Source organism: Tenrec ecaudatus, chromosome 5, assembly GCF_050624435.1.
Source record: "Tenrec ecaudatus isolate mTenEca1 chromosome 5, mTenEca1.hap1, whole genome shotgun sequence".
NCBI classification, from domain to species: Eukaryota; Metazoa; Chordata; class Mammalia; order Afrosoricida; family Tenrecidae; genus Tenrec; species Tenrec ecaudatus.
The window spans coordinates 69,259,540-69,275,573 of record NC_134534.1 but is presented as its reverse complement, the minus strand read 5'-3'; the positions used below and the strand labels follow the sequence as shown (position 1 = coordinate 69,275,573).

At 43.3% G+C, this 16,034-nt stretch overlaps 1 protein-coding gene across 5 annotated transcripts in view; it reads left to right on the top strand.

Annotated features, from left to right (window-relative positions):
- Positions 1-16,034, top strand: part of SULF1 (sulfatase 1) — a 186,887-nt gene that overhangs the window by 119,674 nt on the left and 51,179 nt on the right. For all 5 annotated transcript variants that reach the window (XM_075549592.1, XM_075549590.1, XM_075549594.1 and 2 more), the window contains 2 exons: positions 9,632-9,783; positions 12,167-12,336. In XM_075549592.1, the coding sequence (XP_075405707.1) occupies positions 9,632-9,783; positions 12,167-12,336 (322 nt within the window). The remainder of the gene's footprint in view (positions 1-9,631; positions 9,784-12,166; positions 12,337-16,034) is intronic.

The following is a 16,034-nucleotide window of genomic DNA, read 5'->3' as shown; positions in this document are numbered from 1 at the left end:
CATTGACACTCATATATGTGTAAGAGAAAGTTTGATATCCAAGACTGATTGTATATTAAGAAAACTTCCCCGCCCAATCCAGATCAAGTCCATAATCTGATATTAGCCCATATGTCCAATACTAGTCCATTAATTCCTCTTCAGACTCCACAACCATCCAATGGTCTCGAATACAGGAAGATCACAGGCCATTGGGGAGAAAGTCTTGTAGATCCAGTGGCAGGGGAAGCATCTCAGCACTGGCTGGTATGGGTCTCCATGGGGCTCCTCCAGCTCCAGGGTTCAGGCTCCATCAGTGTATCTTGATGTAGCTTGTCAAATGGAAGAATGTCAAGCAGAGAGTGTGTGTGCCTCCCCCATCCCCGGCCCCTGCCTCCATGGAGGAAGACAAGAGTTCCCAGAACCCTAAGGAGAAGGCCATGCCCACACAGAGGCCTCATGGCTATGACATGATTGACTCCACCCCGTCACTCAAGTTGACAGGTTATGTAGCTGTCACGTGCATAACAGTTATGTTGCCCCAAAGCCCTTACTCTTGGGATATAGATGTTGCCCTTGGTTTTCCTGACTATTATTAAATTAATTCATAGACTGAAGGATGTTGATAGAGGGGCTGCAGTATGAGAATTCTTTTTGGGGGGGCATTTCAGAATCACCTAGATTTAGTCATTAGAACTAAAGATCCCATCACGAAAGCTCATTCAGAATGATTTTTCTGGTCACCATTAAGAAATTGTGAAGGCTAAAAAGTATAAATAGTTTAAGCTATTGAATACAAAAAGGATGATTTGAAATGGAAGCCCCCACAATCAAAAGTTGAAACAAAACCCCCAAAAAGGGTAAAAGATTTCAGACAAATATGTTTTTTAAGCAATCCTTTTTTAAAAATGAAATTAATCTTTCCTATTGGACTCGGTAGGTATGTGGCCATTTGCTTCATTACAGCAAATCCCGTAGACACTCCATACTTGTCATTGATGGATGAAAATGCTGGCTGTGGATATAATAGTGATGCCATTCCTAGGCATTTTAAAATCTGGACTCAGGATGGCCCTCCCATGAGTCTGAAGAGCGCTTGTCTCTGTTGCAGAAAGAAGCTGGATTATACAGAAGGCCTTATTCTGAGTGTGGGGATTCTTTTGTTATTGTTCTTGTTTGCATTATTCTTTTAGATTTAGAGAACTTTCCATTTGAGAATTCTAAAGCAATCTGCAAACCCATCAAACATCCCTGCAGGGTTTGCAAACGAGAAATGATCTTTGTTTCAATCCGCTCCCTAATGCCCGGTTCTTGATTCTTACCACCAGTGTGTTTTGTCCATGGGAACGGTTGTATGAAATCAGTAGCGTTCAACTCCACGCTCTTTGTAAGGTGTTCTCTAGTAGCAAGCATACAAACTTGAAAGGATAGGAATATCACCACCTTCATAGTGGTGTGTACAGCATCCTTCAAAAGAACTAAGAGATGTGAAGTGGAAAGAGAACCCTGTCAGGTTCTGCCAGTATAGTCAACTAGGGTTGTTGTGGGGCTTTTTTAGGGGGGAGGGGACAGGAGGGGGGCTCACCCCTAATTCTGTGACAGTCACTTTGCCCAAGTATCTCAACTCGTTCTTATAGCAACCTTGAAAAGATAAAATTTTCTTTTATACAAAGTAATCCCATGTTATTCACAAAAGAAGGAGGAGTGTGGCTGAGTGCTGGAATTTTTATGCTGCACGCCGGAAAGCCAAGTTCGATTCCCAGGCCATGCACATGTGCAGTCACAGTTCATTTGTCCTTGAAGGCTTGAGTATTGCTGTGATGCTGAGCAAATTTCACGGGAGCTTCCAGACTAAGATGGACTAGGAAGAAAGGTGTGGTAATTTACTAAAAAATCAGCCTTTGGAAGCCCTGTGGAGTTTTTCATTGTGGTGATTGTGCAAAACCGAGAATATTTCAGTTAATTTTTCATGGTGGAATTTTCCCGTTGTTGGAGGGCCTCCTGAAAACATCATGGTAAACTGAGAACACACTGACATTGTCAGGAATTTTAGTTTATCCGAATCTACAACAATGCCCATGGAATCAATGTTTAGAAATCAAATGACAGCTTGATTGGCAAATCTGCTACAATCAACCTCTTTAAAGTATGGAACAGTAGCACGGCCACTTTGATGCCTAATGCCTGCCAAGTTGTGGTGTCTTTCGTCATCTCATATGCATATGACAGCTGGAATCAGGAAGACAGGAGAAGAATTGAAGCAATCGATCATGGTGTTGGCGAAGAGGATTGAATCGACTACCTGAAGGACAAACAAACCTGCCTTTGCCATATAGCCAGAATGGTCCTTAGAAGTGAGGGTAGAAAGAGTTCATCTCGTTTTGTGGACATGTCATCAGGAGAGGCCAGTCCCTGTAGAAGGGCAACATGCTTGTCAAGTGGAGGGGCCGTGGGAAAGAGGAAGATCCTTAATGCGATGGATTGTGAGGATGACAGAGGAATTGGAAGTGCTTTGTTCTAGTAGTCATAGGATTGCTATGCGTTAGAACTGGCTTACTAGCACCTAAGGAAACAACAACAACAACAATGAAGAGACCATGATTAAAAAAGGCTAATTTTGAACAGTCACCAGCTAGCCAGTGGTGGAATGAGCCTGACCCTTTAGCCCCAAATCTGCTTTCTTTTCTGTTATCTTATTTCTTTAATTATGTGCCCATGCTGCCTCATTGCAGAAGCACATAAATCTTCACAGAGTAAGAGCTGACGTAGCTAAAGGCAAGGGGAAGTCCGGCATGCACGCTGCATGTTATGGTCTTGTAGATAAATACGGCATATTCTGAGCTTAGCTTCTAGATGATAGAAAGCAAAAACGAGGAAACATCGCCCATTATAAAAGTCACTTGGTCACTAAGAGAAAAACAAACCAGTGGCTTCTAAAATACCAAGTATTATCTCATTTCATTTATATGAAACTACATTAGTGCTTCAGTGGGTTCCAAGACAGTGAGTGAAATATGTAGACAATTTGGTTCCACTCCCTTATTTTCAGACAAGTAGACCCAAAGGTTCAAGTGAGTGGCTACAGTGGTAGATCTGATACAATAATGAAAAGAGGTCAGGGCTCTTTCCGGAACTGCCCCTGACCCCAAGGTCAAGTCAAGAATGGGCCAGAGAGAGACTCCCAGTTCTTTTGCACAGCTCAGCTGGCCACCTTCAGCTAGCTGTCTTCCTCAGGAAGAGTAGACTTGCTCCTGGAAACTAGATCCGACTCTGCAGCCAGTCTTCTTCCCAGGGGTCTAGACGCTTAGGTAATAGTGGAATTCATAGTGAGTCATCCTTCAAAATCAAAAGAATTATTTAAAGGAAACGAGGCCTTTTCTAAACACTCAGGAGAATGCTAGGCCCTCCGGATAGTGAATGTTGATGCACCTATTAGTAAATCAGAAGATTGAAATGACAATGATAAAAGTTTGTATTAGTTAAATATATCTTTGATGAAGAAAACAGTGACATCTCCCAGATGAACAGGGAGAAAAGATGACTTTGTGGCACTTATTATTGATCCAACCTTGGCCAGAGGCCATTGGAAAATACACAAATAAGCACATCGGATGACAAGCATTTTAGAAAATAAAGAGAATTGGTAATTAGGTATTGAATGAGCGCAATCCTTAATTATGAGACGCTAGAATAATCGGGAAAATGGGAGTGAGTAACGATTTTATTGCTTTCCTAATAGTGAGTGTACTGTTGGGACATTTCGCTGAGAACCAAAGAAAGAGAACCAAGGAAACGTGCATTATGAGTAAATGCCTATCTAGAGAAAAGCACAGGGCAGCAGTAGGTTTCCTAGAGAACAACACAGAGAGGACAGATTGCCAAGAGGCTTGTTTTGGGAGGTATCCAGACTACATGGATTTAACCCACCACAATCAGCTTGATCCAGTATTATATTTACTATTATGTGACATTTTTTTTCCTCTTAGAACAGAGGCATAATTTTGGACTGGCTGTAGCCTAAATATTTCTAACTTTACTCATGGAAAATATGACTATCCAAGAGCTTCAATGTCCAAGAAAGGGAAAACTACAGTAACGTGTCTATTGCACTTTCCGTTCCGACAAAGAAGTGGGGCATTATTGAAGCCATCTATCATAAAAATGAATGTCCTGCCTAAGATGCTGCTAAAAGGGTTTTTAATTTAAATTTCTTGTGAGGGTATAGCCCTGAATATAAAACCTAGTTTTACAGTTTAAGGTAAAAATAATCATCTGTAATAGAAGAGTCGCAACAAGAGTTAGGGAGAAGCCTGAACCAACAACTGAGAGGATCTGTGCTCCTAACTTGCTTTCTTAACTTAAGCAGATTGGGCTAGAATGCTTTCTAAGGTTATTGTCCCTTCCCAAATGACATTATTATAATTCCCTTGTAATCACTATGGCGTTGATTCCTTTTTTTAATTGCAGTGCTCAAATTATAACCATAACTCACAATATTTAAAATCACATAGGAATTAAATGTTAGACTCATTCTATGTCATATCACGTGAGTGGAAGAGTTACTATCTAACAGAGATCTACAGTAAATTGTTTTGTCTCATAACAAATTGATCAACCTTCAAATTCGACTTCACAGAGGGAGCTCAGGAGGTGAAGCGGGGTAAGCATTGGACTGCTACTGAAACACCAGTTGTTTGAATCTGCCATTGAACTGCTCGCTGAGCGATAGATGAGGCCGTCGACTTGTGTAAAGATGAACAGTTTCATTCTCTCCCTATAAGTCACAGTGGATGTGACTGTGATGGGTATTGCGGTTTAGGTTATAAAATATTTCTATTACTTATAATAAGTTATATATATATGTATTCCCAAATAATTTTTTATTGAAAGCTCAAAGCAAGACAAACTAATATTCTTTTTATGAATTCTAAGATTCTCAACCTTCAACCAGAACATCCACAGCAGACATAGAAGACATAGCATGCACTTGGTGAACCACATAGAACAACCTTGTGTTGGACCCCGTGCTTGGAACTGCACTAGACATTTGCCTGGGAACCGCCGCTCATTGCTGTTGATCGATCCTGATTCATAGCAACCCTATGTAAAGATAACCGTGAGGCTGTAAATCTTTATATGACCAGATAATCTCATCTTTCTCCCTCAGAGAGGCTGGTCATTTTAAACTGCTGCCTTTGCGGTGTGCTTAGCAATCCAACACTTACCCGACCGTTCTACCAGGGCACCTATGGGATACGAAGAAGTATAAAGTATAATCCTTGCCTTTACTAAACTTAGAAACTAGTTGGGAAAACCAGACATGTATACAAGCTGACATAATGCTAAAGAATTATTTTAACCTGACTCCAAATGATATATCTTTATAGTAGTCCTGTCCCCCCCCCCCCCCCACCATCCATCACTTACATGGAGTAAAAACTTGACTCATATCATCTGTTATATAGACTGGTATTTGACTTCTATAAGCATCAAAAATCTTCTGTATACTTACATTACTATTGCTATTGCTGGTTTATAAATTGATGCTTTTGATTCAGGTAGTATAAGAAAAATTTTAAAGTATTATGCAGCAGATAGTCCTGGGCAAAGTAACATGATCTAAAACAACAAAGACTATAAACTGATCTTTCTTTCAAGTCTCCTCCCTGCTTAAAGAGCTGTAAGGGGACATGTTTAACAATGCTCCCCTCTCCAACCCCCCCCCCCCCCGCCCCGAAAAAGCTTTGTAGAAGACAGGTAAGGATGCGCTCATGCTTTACCCAGCTAGCGCTGAGTCGACTTTCATCACCAACACTAAAGGATAGGAAAGCTTCAGCCCTCACATCAATGAGGCAACCAATGCTGACAACATGGGCAAGGAACCGGAGTTCACTTGAGGGAGGGAAAAGAGATTTACTCCATCTGGAGGAAAATAATTAGAAGCCCAGATAATCAATTGCAGAGCACTGCCAGGAAACACTGAAAGGGACAGGGGTGATTACAAATGAGTCTCAAGGCCAAAGGCGCTAAGAGAGGCCGGAGTAACTTGAGGCGGTGAGCGCAGAGGTGTTGCCTTGTGACTCCGGAGGTAATGGCCACTCTTGGAATGTGTTCGGGTGAGAACACATCTGGAATACTGGGTACATTTTTTACACCCCATTAATATAAAGATACTGAAAAGCTGGAGGGAGTCCTGAAGCGAAGGGCTATTAAGAGACTCAAAGGAATCATTTGAAAGAAGATTAAGGCAAAGGGCAATCGCCATGGCGATGGGTAGAAAACACTACAAAATAATCTAAGAAGTTGAACAAGAGAGAGAGACCGGAGTGACTTGTCATGGCTCTTTGAGACAGAAGAGAAATACAAACGTCACTGAAAACGGAAAGCAGCAGCAGAATGAGGCAAAGGACCATGGAAGCCACATGGGGTGGGGTGGGGTGAGGGGTTTGTGCCCACCCCCAAGTGAGTCAGATTGGGGAAATAAAATAAAGGCTGTACTAGCTCCAGAAGGATTTTTAAATGAGCAGGTACAGAACTTATACATACGAGTTATTTAACACCAGAAGGCAGACTAGAGTAGACAAGGATGATGGTGGTGCTGGTAATAATAGTAACCTCAATAGCTCTTCTCCAATTGCAGTTGAGTTGATTTCACGTCATGGCAATCCCATAGATATCATCGTTGAACTGCGTTCCATCAGCTTTTTAATGGCTAATGGGTCAGCGATTAGTGTGAGGCTTTTCTTCCTAAGTACCTCTGGGTGGACTCAGGTGATCCCGCTACAACCCTGCTCCCTACTGAGCGACATCCTTTGGTAGTACTTCATCAGTGAAACTTACTAAGCCTTTGTTGTGTGCCAGACCCTGTTTTAAGTATATTAACTCATTTAATTCTCACGGCATCCCTGCCACTATTGCCATCCTTGTTTTTACAGAGAAGGAGGCAGAAAGGGGTTGGTAAATTACCCACGGTGTATAGCTACCGAGCAGCAACATCAGAATTTGAATCCAGGCAGGCTGGTGCCAGGGTTTGTGTGTCTAACCACTGTGCTCTTAACTTGTTTAAGAAGACAATGAAAAGGGAAAAAAGGCTTCCACCATTCCCTATGCATTGGGAGTCCTGCTGGCATCTCAGTTAACCTATGACTGCTCACCCACGTGTTGTAGTTCATGGCCACTAGCTGTTCCATAGGAGGACGATATATCCGTCTGCTTCCATGGATAGCTCGGCCTTGCGAACCCTATGGGGCAGTTTTGCCATGTCTTATGGGTTTTCTCTGGGTCAGAATGAACTAGAAGGCAGTAGGTATCATCTGAGCTGTAAGGATGGAGAGTAAACTAGAGGAAAGGACAGGGACACACAGCAAGGTCCTGTCTGTCCTGGGTCCTGCTCAGTGACCCCCATAGAAATCTCAAGCAGTAAGTGGTTGGCTGATTTATTAGACTGATCCACTCATTCACTGAGTCAATTAGTAAATATTTATTCAACAAATAAGCAAATACGGCCGTGTTTCTCAAACGCAAAGCCAGACTCTTTCCAAAGAAAACAAAGAAATGTCAACTTCAGAAATAGAATCAAATCAGTTTTTGGAAAAGAAAACAAACCAAAACAGTATTCAAATGAAAACACCCCCCCAAAAGCTGAAGCCATCTATCGCCTAGCGAATCCTAAAATATGCTGAGTCCGTGAACTCAAGAAACAGAAAACTGTGGAGCCTCTACTATGGACAATGATTTGGGGAGGCTCCAACAAAAAGAGACAATATTTGTCTTCAAGACTCTGATAGTCCTATGTATGCCCTGGCGTGGTGCCTACAGTCCACATGCTAGGCTGCTAACCAAAAGGCACCTTGGAAGAGGAGCCTGGAGATCGACTTTGAAAAATCAGCTGTGAAAACCCATGGAGTTTCTACGTGCAAACACACGAGTCATCCCAAGTCTACTGGATTTGATGACAACTTGTTTTATGCATAAAAATATGTGCTGTGGGTCTGAAGCCATAGGCATGCTGGGAAATGGCATCCCTTTGGATCGTACATGGAGACTGCAATGGAAGGAACAGCACTGAAAGCATCGAGGTGTAGATTCAAGGGCAGCAATTAACTAGGAAGATCAATTAACTGAGAAATGTGAGATCGAGTTTGAAAGAGGGGTATTTGGTCTAAACACAAGATAAATCTTGATGGCAAGCTAGTGAGTTCAAACTTATTCTGTGGGCAAGGAGGGTCTTCCTGAGATTTGAGCAGAAGGCTAGTGTGAGTAGAACAGGGCACCAGAAGGAATGCCTGGGTGACGGTGGGAGCGGAGCAGTCCCTTTGCCTGGGTTTTGAATGTTGGCCAGTGTCTCCATGGGATTGCAGAAAGGGGAATCGATGGAGACCAATTGCAGCGGGAAAATCTACAGGAGCACATGGGCTCACAAGCGTCTCAGAGTTGCCAAGGTTGGTTAACTGGCTTATGCCATGAAGAGAAATTCAGGGCATCTGAGAAGATAATTAAATTGGAAGGTGGGGTATGGAGGAGGAGGATTCTTTCTGATTTTGGACAACTGAGTTTAGGAATAGTTGTACATCAGATATGAGAGGAAGTTAAATATATGTTCCATTAGAAATACTGGATCAGGTAAAGATTCAGAAATGCACACTTGAATAACAGTCCTAATAAAATGCCTTAATTCTTGGATCTGGTTTCATCATCAGTTAGTACTTCTCAAAACAGTCTTCCAGAAACTACATTTCTCCTTGCAGTAAGTAACCAAAACCAGTTGCAGTCCACTTGGTTTTGATTGATGGCAAACCCATATGTGTAAGATTAGACCTTTACCCCATAATGTTTTTAATGGTGGTTTGTGGATTTTATTAATTTTTTTCTAAAACTAGATCATCAGATGTTTCTTCCAAAGCACCTCAAGGTAGACTTGAACCTTCAGCTGCTTGGTTAGCAGCCAAGGCACCTCCCTGCGACTCCCAGTAATCTGTGCTATAACTTTAGATTGCCAGAAGTTTTGATAATTAATAATAAATGTACATAAAATACACATGACACAAACACCCAGGCCACAAAATACACACATGACATACAAATCATGATCATGTCTCATAAAATGTGAAGTTTACCATGGTTCTTGGGTTTAGAAAATTTACTCTTTGGAGATGCACCCCCCCCCCCAAAAAAAGGACAAAATTGTCAATGCTTTTTAAAATAGACCTTACACACTGAGTTAAGGGATTCATGAAGAAGGTAAAAGTTTGAACTCTCCTGTACTTGCTTAGCAGCAGCGCGACAAAGCTCACTGTTGCTGCACTCCCTGATTGCAACCTCAACCGAACACAGGAGTACATTTTGCTCTTGCTTCCGTAGCACCACAAGAAATAGAAGTCACTAGACTCCGGTGATCATTATTGATGATTTTACTGAACTTGGACTTGGGTACTACTTTCATTTACTCATAAGAAAAATGCATCTATGTCATTTGCCATATATGTGTGAACTTTTGTTTCTTTCTCTCTCTCTCTCTCTCCCTCCCTCCCTCCCTCCCTTCCTCCCTCTCTCTTTCCTTGAAGTCATTATCTCACCTGAAAGTATTTATACATGTATGACTAATTATTTCATCGGAAACAAGAATCCTTTTTCCCCCTCCCCCTCCCTGCAGCCTTTTTCGGGAAGTACCTCAATGAGTATGATGGCAGCTATGTCCCTCCTGGGTGGCGAGAGTGGCTTGGATTAATCAAGAATTCTCGTTTCTATAATTACACTGTTTGTCGCAACGGCATCAAAGAAAAACATGGATTTGATTATGCAAAGGTAATTTTCAGGACTTTTACACTGCATCAATTTTCTTTGTGCATAATGGGGGGAAAGCATTTTCAGTGAGCTAACCTAGCCTCCAGATTAGCCTTTCTGTGTTCTCACATTATTAGAACAAGAAATGCAAAGAGCCTTTTAAACTCCAGGCCAGGAAAAGACTCTCAGGAACCACTGCCTTTGTATAGAGATTTTTGTAACTCATTAAGATGAAAGGCAATCAGCCTCTGATGAAAGGATCGCCAAGAAAATCATGGATGCCCCCATCTCTGTTGTTAAGTTTTTGGTGGGGAGGAGGGAATGCCCCCCTCAGAAGGCCTTGGCCACACTATCAAATGTTCATCTTGTCCGGTTTTATTTTCATGGAACTTGAACGGATATTTTGCCTATGTGTTCAGATTTTGATGTAGAAATAAAGCCAGACAAGAAAGATTAATAACCAAAGGCTGGAAAGCCATGTTACTTGTCTTCCCCCCTAGTCTGACCACGCTCTGTAGATGTGACAAGGTTGCCAGGCCCATGGCAGTGGGTCCACAAACGTCTCTGGTGCCAGCTGGCCGAGGGTTTCCAAATCATCAGAGAGACATTCCAGTCCCCATGCCCAGGCTTGCTCTGAGGTCCTTGAACCCCGGCAACTGAAGGCTGTATGAGATTTAAAAATTCACAAAGCTTTTGTGATTGTCAATGTGAAACTAAATTTTTTTTTTATGATAAAGGGGAGACTAATTTTGAGTTTAGCCTGCAGTCCAGCCTAGACTGTCTGTCTTCTAGCCAGACCCTTGTGTTCCTTCCGTATCTGAAAGAAAGCCGAGACTCCTCTATCTGGCAGAAAGGCTACAAGTATAGAGAGAAAGAAAAAAAAAACTCAACAGGTAGGGAGTGCAGACAGGGAACTTGATTTAATTTGAGGACATCGGCATCTTTACACTTGGCCAGATGTGAGCACAAGAGACTTGTTGGGAGATTAAGGTATGCATGCTGACCTTTCATAAGCCCCCAGAAAACTCTGAATGCAAATGAATTCACAATTATTAATAAGGTCATCAGAGTTGAGAGCTGGTGGGGACCTTGGAGGGCAGCATGAGCAGTGCCCTAGTTTTGAAAGACAGAGGAAATGAAGCCCAGATCGGTGCATGCACTCACACAGGCTGTGGTCCGCTTGTTGATACACGCACAGGATTCGTACAGCGCACACTCATTGTGCCTGCTGTCTTGTTCTGGAAGCGTGAGGCGGCTGTCACGCCTCTCTTCAAGCTATTAACCTTTCTTTCCCGGTTGTCCCGAGGAGGGCAATGTAATCGCAATTTCCCCCGAATCTAAAGCAGCAGTACATCCCCATTCTCACAGCTGATTAAGGGCCCAGGAGTACAGTGTGCAGAAAGCATCTCTAGCTTTTAAGTGCGGACAGGAACGAACTCGATCCCCTCATGGGAAAAGGTGACAGCCTCTAGGCTGGCCCTTACAACGACAGCGGGACACAGGCTTCATCCCTCCTGCACTGCTTTCTTACATCCACATGGGATTTGTCATTCCTGGAATCCCTTGACGTCCTGAGCATGGCCTGGGCGCTTTCTGCATGAAGTTTACCCAGCAGCTCCAGGCCCGCGATAGCCACTTAGAGGAACAGGTGGTTTAATTTAAGTCTTTATCTCCCTCCCCTTCCTTTTCCTCCCTCCCTCCTTGTAGACTTCCAGTAGCCCTCCCCCAACTCCCACTGACTCCACATTAAGTCATTTTATTAGCAAGTCAGGCTTGAATCCCGGCAGCTGCATCACTTTAGTTGTGCAATTAACAGAGTACAATCTGCAGGAAATCAGTGTCTCTCCCGACTTAGTGTTTCAAAGTAAATTAATTGATAAAGTACTGCAGCTTTCCCCAAACACCCATATTTTGGCAGTGGCTTTGATTAGTGATCACTAGGTAATCCTTACAGGTGAATTTTTAAATGGAAGAAAAAAAAATCTCTTGTTTGTGCGTATGTGTGTGTGCACGCGCGTATATGTGTCCTGCAACTGTGGGTGTTTACCGCCCTTGAAGTAACCAAAGATGTTTGTCAATGAATTACACCAGCAAAGCCAGAGAATGAAGTGGGTATCCAGTGTGTTGCTAAATCTGATCAAGGCTTGTCTTTTTTTTTCTAATTGCCAAGTTGTCCATTATAAAGTAAGATGTCTGAATGTTAACCAGCCAGCAAGCCCCTGAAAGTAAGGGGCTCCTGATTTTCCTCCGTGTAAGATCTTTTGCTACTTTGGGAGGTAGTCTTCCTCCTGCCTTTAGGCCTTATTCATTCAGTGGGTTTTGCTCTCAGGAAAGCAGTATTCAAATGTGATCTGATGAATGTCACCTTTTGTAATTGTTGTTTTGTGTCAAATGTATGTTTCAGGACTACTTCACAGACTTAATCACTAACGAGAGCATTAATTACTTCAAAATGTCTAAGAGAATGTATCCCCATAGGCCCATTATGATGGTGATCAGCCACGCAGCACCCCACGGCCCCGAGGACTCGGCCCCACAGTTTTCAAAACTGTACCCCAATGCTTCCCAACACATGTGAGTAATATCAACTTATCCTACTGAAAGTGGGCCTTTGCTTTGCTTCCCAACCCTCTCCTCTTACCCATCCCATTTTCCTTCCCTGCTGCCTATCCACAAGGCAGGAGTGTCGACTTCGGGAGCAGGGCAGAAATAGATGGCTTTGTCCTGTGGTTTGATTACGAATTATATGTCTAAGTAGCTAGACAGACAGGACGAGAAGCAAAGAGGGTATGGGCGGATAATTTTTATCATTAGTGTTTTGGGGTTGTCTTAGATAATACTAACAAATACTGGTTCTCAAATGGTCTGCTTTTAACAGCCATAAAAATGCAACTTGGTCTGGGTATAGAAACATCGATCTATTTTAAAGACAAGTACTGTAGCAGCTTTGGTGCAGGTGTGCAAACAGGGTTGCCGCCGAAAGCGGATTGCTCCGATGTCTTAGTGCTCCAGTGCTGCTATAACAGAAATACCACAAGTGAATAGTTCCACTGATCAGATGCACAGGAGGCTGGAAATCGGCTCTGGCTGTGGGCAGAAGACCTTGTCTCTTTTCTATATCTGAGCTTGGTGGTCCTTGAAGATCTCCATGCACTCTGGCACCAGTTATCTCATGGGTATAGGAGGGTCTCAGCGCAGGGACCCTGAGTCCAAAGAATATGTTCCGTTCCTAATTCTTTTTTCTTGGTGATAATTAGGCCTCTCTCTCTCCATTTACGTCTAACTTCTTTGATGGTTTCCAAGATAAAAAGTGAAACCATCCTAAGACAGATCAGGGCTGAGACCAGAGTAAATGTATTGTGTGAATCCTCAGTCCCCTTACAACTGATTGGCCGATTGCATCAAGATCCTAACATGCAGGATGATTATATCGTTGCCAGGGTTACATAACTGCCAAATTAGATCATCATATAACTGCCAAACCATTGGGTGTCATGGCCCAGCCAAGTTGATACATTTTGGGGAGGGGACACAGAAAGTTTACCAAGAGGTCTCTCAGGCTTTAAAATAACTGTAAACAAGGGGGGTGGGAGCTGGTGAGGGACTTTTAGAAGTGTGTGGATGCTGAAAAGAAAGGGTAATGGAATTTTCCCACAAACTTTTTGAAGCTCAGTCATGTGACACTTTTTAGAGCCTTGCAGAGTTCAGGTGAGGGGGTCCAGGATAGAGACTGATAGTGTAGGAAGAGTTAACAACAAGCAGAGTCATATCATGCCAGAGTCCTCAGTAGGCAAGCGTGGAAAAGCCTGGAAGCTTTGGCAGCAAAGAGTAAGATTTTCTTAACTCAGTTCAACCAGGTTGTCACTAATCCTTGGCGTCGATATGCAGTCTCTACCAAGAACAGTTGATTCGGTCTCCTTTTAAAGAGCAGTCCCTGGGGCGGCAGGCTCAGAGGACTAATCGATCATCTGTTACTTTTATCATTAGACTTCCAAAATGAGTTATTCATCAATTTATGCTTAAATACACCCCACTTTTACCCCACTTTTCATCCACATCGATGTCCTAATCAAAATCCCAGATTAGAAATAGATAATAACTATTCTTCAGCTAGTTGCTGGCTACTCCAGATCCTAGAAACTTTGTCTTGATGTTCTCATGTATGTCTTCTTGTCACAAATTGATGGATGACTCTTAGTCAGGGGTACTTACAATGTCTCTATCTTATCACATGATTTAGGTTAGAACAACTTCTCAATCTTATCATGTGATTTAGGTTAGAGCTCACCTAGTTCAAGAACGAACAATGCGTAAGAAGGCAGGCTAGGTAGGCTCGTGTAAACTGTGTGAGCCCAGGAACTTGGAGCACGGACTGTGTGAGCCCAGGAACTTGGAGCACGGAGGTGAACATAAAATACATCGAATGCTATTAAAAAGAGATTTGCTACAGGAGGGGCTGCCCAGGGGGAAGGCTGAAGTCAACTGTGGACTTTAGTTCATAATAATGCATAATCTTAGCTCATCTGTTGTGACACAGGCACCACACAAAGGCAAGCTTGTTGCTGATGGGAGACGGTGAGAGGGAGAACATGGGGCCGCTTCTCTCTTTGCATAATGTTGCTGTAATCTTAAAACTGATTTAAAGAGTACAAGAAGAAAAGGGGGGATTGCACTCACTCTCACTGTCACTGAGTTGAGGGCCGACTGACAGCGATGCCCTAGAACAGACAGGATGGCTGGGTTTCCGAGACTGTAACTCTTTCTGGACGTAGAAAGCCCTCTCTCCTGCACGGTGGCTCGTCAAGTCGAGCTGCCAACCTTGTGGACTGCGGCCCAGCGTACAGCCATTAAACCACCAGGGCTGCTTGGGAGTCACACTAGCTCCTAGCAAATCTTGTGCGGATGAGCCACTGTCGATTTGGAATCAGCCCTGTGAGAGGACCCACAGGATTTGAAGACACCCTATATAAAACTCCCTCCCACTGACGCCAGACTTACTGCCATTGAGTCAATTCCAACTCATAGCAACGCGATAGGACAGAGTAGAACTGCCCTTGTGGTTTCCAAAATTATACCTCTTTGTGGGAATAGAAAGCTTCATCTTTCTCCTCCTGAGTGGCTGGCGTATTCAAACTGCTCACCTTGCAGTTAGCAGCCCAACACATAACCATTTAGCCACGAGGATTCCTTTTTACCCTATGTAGGACCTTACTAAATTCACAAATGAAGACCTTGAGTGGCTCTCCCTCGCAGATTACATGACAGATTTACTGACCAGCTAATTAAAAGAAGAAAACCATCCCTGTGACATCTTCAGTACCTTCAACCCACTTTTCTCTTTCCTTTAGAATCAGAAATGGCTGTCTCATTTCCTCTGTTGCATTAGCCCCATCCCAGCCGAACGTGATGTCCTGTAACTGCCAACTTTACAGGTGTTTCCCCAAGTTGAGTTGACAAACATGCTGTTTTATGGCTCCTTAGAAGTCTGCCTGCCTTTGAAGCTTCAAGGGAAAAGGAGCTGAGGCCACGGGGAAATCAACCACAGGTCAAGAGGCCGTGACAACCCAGGGGCATGTGCAGACAACAGTCACGGGAGGAGGACAAGGGCCTCCGGAGCTTGCAGGGTCTCCGAAAGAGCGAACGGAGAGTGTCAATGATGCCAGCCATCAGGAAGTTAGTTCTACAAATATTGATGAGTGCTGCCTGTGACACGATGGAGCACAGCAAGGAGAGAGAGGCATGCCAAAGAAGCCTGGCTGCATGGTTCCTTACACTTAGCAAGCCGTAAGCAAGGACAGGGATCAGCAAACTAGCCCCCACAGTCCGAATCCTACTTAGCACTCGGTTTTGCAAGTCGAGTTTGATTGAAATGCATCCATGCCCATACATGTATGTATGAACATTTGTTGGTAGAAGAATTAAGCGATTGTTTCAAATCCTGTACAGCTATCAAAGCCTAAAATACATCGTATGACATCTTTTCCCAAGCGCCCCAATAGTGCCAGGGATAAAGGTCAAATGCTGTACTGCTAACAGAAAAGTTGGCAGTTCAAACCCAGTAGGCGCTCCGTGGGAGAAAAACGTAGCAGTCGGTTTCTGGAAAGCTTTACAGACTGAGACGCCTTCAAAGCGAAGCTCTGCACTGTCCTACAGAGTTCCTGCAAGTTGGAATTGACTCAAGGGCAATGGGTTTGCTTTGGGGGTTTGGATCTTTTACAGAATAAATGTGCGTGTTCCTCTCCAAGGGAAGAATGGGCAAGAGCTCCGAGTGG